Raw genomic sequence first — 7,350 nt, forward strand, 5'->3', positions numbered from 1 at the left:
GTCTGTTTTACTATTGATGCTATTACTAGATCAGGCGCGGATCGAAAATTAATCCTCAGGGGGGATCTCTACAAGCATGTTAATTGTTGCAACATCAGACAAAAACTATTTTTTGTATTGTCGCATTTATTTCCAGAACACATTTTATCCAACATAATGAAGATAATGTTTAAAATGAATAAACCTCTAGATTTTATATTTGCTTACAAGTACATGTACCTAGATTCTATGAAATAGACTATAAACACGAAGCATGATTTTTACTGCGAAACTGAAAGGGTCAAATAAAATCAGGTGGTCTAAAATTTAAATGACAATAACATTCGCAGGGGTGGTTTAGAAGAACAATAAAAATCGACCTCTAATACGCCGTTAGTCGAAAATAAAGGGAAATAATGCGTAGTTATGAATTCATGTCAGCATTAATGTTCACAATACTTGCATTGTAAACATTAGAGAGGAACAAATAAATGTTGACCAAACTCGTGATCATGCCCCTTTAAATAAAACATTACTCAATGGTTCTTCAAAAGAAGTATCTCTATATTATAATTAAACCTGAGTTGGATTGAAATGGTTATCTTTGTTTTATTCTACTATTTATCACATGCAGGTGTTATTTCTGTATTGTTGATTATATATTTTTATTTAACTTAAGCCCAATTGAAAACCGCATCTGTTAGTTGTCATGTACACAAATTAGTTAATTTTCTGTGAATTGCAAAATTAATTTTTAAAAAAAATGGTGTACAGTATATAGTAATTTATGTTATTTGTTTCATAGAAAAGTCATCACTTACACCAGAGTACTGAAAAAAAACTTAAATGACAAGGTTCAAATTTTTTATCAACTATAATTTTGATTATAATTTGTATCAAAGGGCAGATTACTCTACATAAACAATGATATGCACTAAGAGTTTTCAATTAAGAAAGTGATTAGAGAGAATACCATTTGTGTTCATTGCATTGTAGGCATTGTCCACAAATTCCCGCACGCTCAGTTTCTGGTCTTTATTAACGTCATAGTTATTGAATAGTGGTTCAGCAAATAAAAAGTCCGCCCCAACATGAGCCTGAAACTCGGTCATAGACAAGAGGCCATCGCCTGAAACAAGGACAAATACCGTATTGTATTTATTCAAATCTTCTCGTATAATTATTACACGTTTTATTGTTATGTGTTATGGCTTTCTACTTATTTGTAGTTTTGTTTCTACTTGGTAAACACAAATCAACGAAATAGCCTAGCAAACACCTATATGAAAATCTTTCTGAATCAATAGTTCTTCTAAGTTGAATAAAATACGTTATATTAAGGTTGTGATTGTTTTATTTATCTAAATATTGATGATGTTATCTAATTATAACATTATATTCAAATATTTAAATAAGTCGATTCGTTACCGTCCACATCTTTCTGGTTGAATAAAGTGACGAGTTCGTCGTATTCCAGAAGATTGTCTTTTGGGTTAACATCCAGTGAAACAAAACCAGCATCAACAAGTTGCTGGATTCCATGGGTATTCAAATGCTGGCTGTTAATATATATATATATATATATATATATATATATATATATATATATATATATATATATATATATATATATATATATATATATCTCAATCTCAACGAGTGTTTAAACAGTATGCTGGTTAATATTATACAAATCATTCTAGTATTTTACATGTATACTTCACACTTTCACATGTACATTTAAGAATTTCGTTTTATAACACATTTTTCGAAATTTATTATCATAATGTCGATCTTTTATTATCAGAAAAGGTATATGAATGTTTAAGCAGGAATTTAAGCAAAATGTTTTCACATTCATTAATGAAATAAAAAAACAAAACAACTATGCACCTGTAATGTAATGTACAAAAAAAAAACTTGTTTCATTAAAATATTTTACCCTAACACAATCACGGTCAAGGACGCAAACACCATCAACTTCATTTTCTGAAATTGATTGGACTAAATATTTACAACATATACATGTTTTTAAAAACTATATTTATTTGTATATCTGGTAAACCAAAAAAATTAGAGATTCTCTTTTGTCATTTGTTTATCTATATTCATACTACCTGTTCAAAACTAGAGTTCCGGTTTGATATACACTTGATCACGATCAGATCTGGTTTTGTTATAAGTCTGGAACTATATCGTAGCATAAATAGTCCAGAGATCAAACGTATATCAAGTTCAAACTGATAGATGTAATGTTTACATTTTCTATCTATTAATGAGTTTGAAAATTTTTAGTAATTCTTTTCAAATATAATATTTTACAATATACGTACGCAATGAATTATGATTTGCAAATATGAATTATTGTACAGTCAAAATCATCAGAGCGCCAATCCGACGACTGATTTGTGTCAGTACGTTAAGATTTTATATTTGTTTATTTCGCACCAATATGTTTTGATTTCAGTATGAATATGTTAGCAATGACGCCTTTGTTTTTGATTTACTTCAGTGCAGTGTTGCAATGAACAAAGTTTTTCGTACATTTAGAATCATTTATAGCGCATGAAGTGCATGGTTGATCTTTTAATTTGTTTATTTTGCAAAGATGACCCCTCGCCAAGATTGTGCTTTTATTGGTAATTTTGCCTCAATTCATATTAGATTTGCTTGTCGGTCATGCATTTAATCTCAATATTAACGTATTGATAGCAATTGAAATTCGGGTGTTTTTGTCCTTCCACTGCCCAAAGGTAGAAGTGACTACATGCATTAAATGCGGTTGTAAAACTGCGCCGGCTGTTTTTAGTTCCATAGAAAATTTTGATAAAGAATTATGCCAAGCTCTAGACAGTTCTGAGTTGATCTGATTATCAAAAAGGAGAGAAGGTTATCACAATGTGGCATTATGACATACAATCAAAGGACATTTAAAAGTGGGTTATTATAACACACTCTAAGTAAATGCTGACTGCATTTTGCATGTTTAGCTCTAGATAAAAGGTACAAGATCATTTCTGATCTATTTTTACTTAACCTGCATCAAATGGCTTAAGTCTAGCTGATCGTTTGCAACTTGTTTTTATGTATTAAATAGAAGCAATAGTATACCAATCTATCATTCGTTGAAACTTTTTTAAATTTTGTTTTAAAGTTATGGCATCGGTCTTAGCAATGAATATGGTCTCCAGATCTGAAATAAATATTGCACATATCTCTCATCATAATTTCAGTAGAGGTTGGTTTGAAAGTTTTGTATGTAAAAGAAGAATACGCTTCCACACTCCTTAGTACTACATCAGCATATTCAACATATTGAATATTAAATTGAATAAAAAAAATCTTAATAATGTTATTTGGAATAGCATATATATATATATATATATATATATATATATATATATATATATATATATATATATGATTTCAGCATAATTTTAAAAAAACATTTTTACCTAGTCAAAATGAATTTTATCATGGCATGTCAAATATAGAAGAATTTTCGGTACAATGAGTGAACAAAACTTCATTACAATTAAACGTAAATTGCTCGTCAATAAACATTCCTCTGTTCTGTGACTTGAAATCTCGACACATACGTTTGAACTTTTTTGTTCAAATTATCATGTTTAATTTATTACATGATGCGTGTAAGTTTTGGCATTTTCACATCCTATAAACCTTTTAAAACGACTACGATGTTCATTTAACTGTGTTGGTTGTGAAGACAAATAATGGGATGCAAAGGAAAAAGTTTTAAATTTGCAAACTTTGCATTTAAATAAGTAGGTATGTAAAGCTGAATACATGTACTAGATTTAGTTAGCTAAGCTGAGAGATCGTGTGCACAAAGAACTGCTTTTAATATGGTCAATTATCTGCTCCCTCCCCATTCCCTTATACTTTTTTTCAATGATATTGTATCAAATTTAAATCTTTATTAAACATTTTACATTGGTGTCGAACACCTTCATCCTAATATAAGTCATTGTTGTCCGAAAGCTTTTCATTTATGATGTCACTAAAATGGACTTATTTCCGCAATTTTGCAAACAAAATTAAAATATTATCATTTTTAGGGCCCCCTCTGCGGGACCCTATAGTGATCAGTCTGTCCGTCCTTCCGTTTGTCTTTCCGTCCGTTTGTCTGTTCGATCTTCTATCCCCTTTGGCCAATCTGGCTTGGCTTATACTTCAACCACAGAGTGCCTTTTGGTAAACAGTGTGTAGTCAGTGGTGGATCATTTTATCTTAAAATAGTGATTGGCCAATATTAATTAAATTTTGAGTGGCATGTGTGTCTGTGGTCATGCATGACCTACTAAATTAAGGAAATGCTTCTTGATGCATGGACGAATCTCTCAATTACAATTTGTTTTGATAACATGCTTCATTAAAATAATATAACTCTCTATTATAAGACATACAACCGTCAAACTAAGAAATTGTAATTTCATGAGTTATAAAAACTCGTATAATTATACTAATAAAGCATTTGGCCACTCGGTTAAGGTTCTACTGTTAGGGCCTGATAGTTATTAGTATAAGAGAAAACTGATTTGTTTTTATATCCCCCTACACGACAGGCGATTTGAATGCATGATTTGGCGAGTAAAAGCTTCAACTACAAGACACATCATTCTTATCCTTTGTGTAGCACAAAGAAAGGGAATGGTACATGGAACAATTTTAGTAATGATTAAGGATATCATCAATTTTTGTGCATTTTATAATCAAATATGTCATAATGAGAAAGTGTCTTAAATAGTAACTGTTCTTTGCGTACGAAAATACTTGAAAGTACTTGAATCCTTTTAATCTTTACGGTTACTAACTAACCATAATTACCCTTTATCCCAACAATTCAACTGTAATGTAAAATACTTCCTTTATTGAAATACAAAGAGACTAGTTTTGAACTACATGCATTTACCAAGTAAAGATGACAAAAAACCCGATGCTTTTTTTTCTATTTATTAAAAGTTGCAGTAAATCAACCATGATGTTGATTGATATGATGTAGAAGCTGTAAATAAAAAAAAAAAACAACTATTTGAATCTTCATAGCTTCTTACAGAAAAAATATTAAATTTTCAGATCAGCAACATTAAAGTATAAAACTTTAGACCTTTCAATGTCTTTAAAACATGTCAAAACAATTGTATTAGTGTGCTAAAAAAATTTATACCTGAGTATAGTAATGGTCGAATTCGTGTCTGCTCACTTCGCTGTCGCCTGATAATTTGAAAGAAATGAGTGTTACATTTTACGTATATCTCTTATATAATTCAGTTTGAATGTAAGAAAAAACTTGGTCACGATAAAATGCACATTGTCATGTATCAACGAGCCTCTCCATTTTAAAGGAAAGGTTTAAAACTTTATCGGATCTTTGTAATTGTGCAAGTGCAGAATGGTTTTTTTCTGGTATTTAATTATTTAATGTTGCATAATTCTGTCATCGTGGATAAAACAATACTTTTATCAGTGAAGATATAACTTTAAATTGATCCATTTTAAATGAAGTAAGATTCAATGAGAAAAAATGTCACAAAGATGCATAAAAAAGGCTGTCCAGAAGAATTGGGTTAAAATATTTAAGAGGGCAACATCAGTAAAGTTCAATTGTACTTAAATACGTATAATAATTTTAGAAAATGTAAAACATTTTCACTATAACTTACCATTCTGGTTCATAGCGACAAAAGGTTTTTCAACAAATTCATCCTTTGACAGGACGCCATCATGATTTGAGTCAAAATTATTGAAAACAGGATCCTTAAAGATGAAATCAAGTCCGGTGTGGGCGGCAAACTCCTCCTTTGATAAGACTCCATTACCTATGAATGTTTTTCTTTTTTTGTAAAATGATATTTTTAGCAATGCATTTGAAATCTTTACTCAATCGAGATTTTCAACACACATGAAAAAACCATCCTCAGGTTGCGGAGAATACTGTAATGTACACGGATCTGAAAGTTCCGTAAAGGTTTTTGGTTGTGTTTATTTTGTCTGTACATGTAGCGGTCTATCTGCAACTTAATTTTTTGGGGTTTCTAATTGACATATCAGTCTGGTCTCTAATGTAGTTTTTTTTTACTTTTGTTTTTTAGGAAAATTGTTTTTAGCGACCAAATATGACTCACTATCTACTTCCTTGTTTTCGTAGTTAACCGAGTCATGCAATGAATCTGTGTCAGTCAACTAACTGAATGCTATAGCTACCTATAAGGTCTGAAAAAGTGACTGAATTGCAGGTATATGCCGTTCAGTTGCATTTCAGTTACTTCTAAGCCACTTTTAAGTTGACTGAATTAAAGAATTCACTTCATGAATGTTATGTAACAGTTGAAGATGTAACACTTGTCCGCTGAGTAAATTTGAGACTTTCTGTAACGTCTTGTTGCATTGTTGTACTGTTAGCATATGGTCTTTAAAAAATCGTTCTGGTTGTTTCCCTTTCAATTCAATAAAAGAGTGTAGTAAGAAAATTGGTTGTGGTATCTTACCGTCTGTATCTCTCATGTCAAACAGTTTAGAGAGTTCATCGTGTTCCAAAAGACCATCTTTAGGATTTACGTCCAGAGTCTGGAATCCAGAGTCCACCAATTGCTGCAGTTCGTGATTGTTAAGATGCTGCCTGTAGAAGGTAGGATAAAAGTTATCTTTCTTATAAGGTTTTTTTGGGGTACTTTTCAAAATTTATAATATCCATTTTGTTTGTATAAAGAAGATGAAGATAAAAGAGAAGTGTCCCAAGAATTATAATAATGCAAGTTTTATGCATTATGCAGGTATTTTTAGTTCAAAAGGGTTTTTAAAAAACTAAATTTGATAAACCTAAGCAGCTTTATGATCTAATGACCATACCCAAGGGCCAGTGCAACCAAACAAGTAATGATAACAAGCTGCATAACTTCTTTCTGCAATTTTCAAAATTAAAACAAGCATTCATTAATAACTGTATATGTAATGCATCTACATGTATTTTGGATATAAAATTATGATTTGCATATAAAAAAAAAAATAGACCGACGTTACTAACCTGAATATGATCTTAAGTTATGAGATCGTCGATTTGCATAGGTTTTATATATACACACGATTGTATTAGGTCAAATGTTCTAAACTGTAGAGAAATGATAAGAAATATAGCATGATCCAACATCAATCACTTAAACAGAACTGTCACTATGATATAATTGAACCTGAAATATCATATGTTTTCGTTTATAAGAATCTATTTCAACTTAGAAATGTTATTCGATCTGAATATTTGCCTTATTGTGATCTGACTTAGTTAGTGTTGATGTGTTTTTGTTATGTTATAAGGGTGAGGGGTGGTGGTAAGAGACTGTTTTGGACGGCTGA

General features: G+C 30.7%; 1 protein-coding gene across 1 annotated transcript; it reads right to left on the minus strand.

The window, feature by feature from the left end:
• Positions 1 to 4,937: 4,937 nt before the first annotated feature.
• LOC105324594 (uncharacterized) lies at positions 4,938 to 6,974 on the minus strand. Its single transcript, XM_011423710.4, has 5 exons — positions 6,850 to 6,974; positions 6,489 to 6,619; positions 5,664 to 5,819; positions 5,168 to 5,214; positions 4,938 to 5,005 (listed from the first exon to the last, which is right to left on the minus strand). The coding sequence occupies exons 1-5, from the start codon at positions 6,891 to 6,893 to the stop codon at positions 4,973 to 4,975; spliced, it is 411 nt and encodes a 136-aa protein (XP_011422012.3). The 5' UTR covers positions 6,894 to 6,974; the 3' UTR covers positions 4,938 to 4,972.
• Positions 6,975 to 7,350: the final 376 nt, after the last annotated feature.

Source organism: Magallana gigas, chromosome 2 (genome assembly GCF_963853765.1).
Source record: "Magallana gigas chromosome 2, xbMagGiga1.1, whole genome shotgun sequence".
NCBI classification, from domain to species: Eukaryota; Metazoa; Mollusca; class Bivalvia; order Ostreida; family Ostreidae; genus Magallana; species Magallana gigas.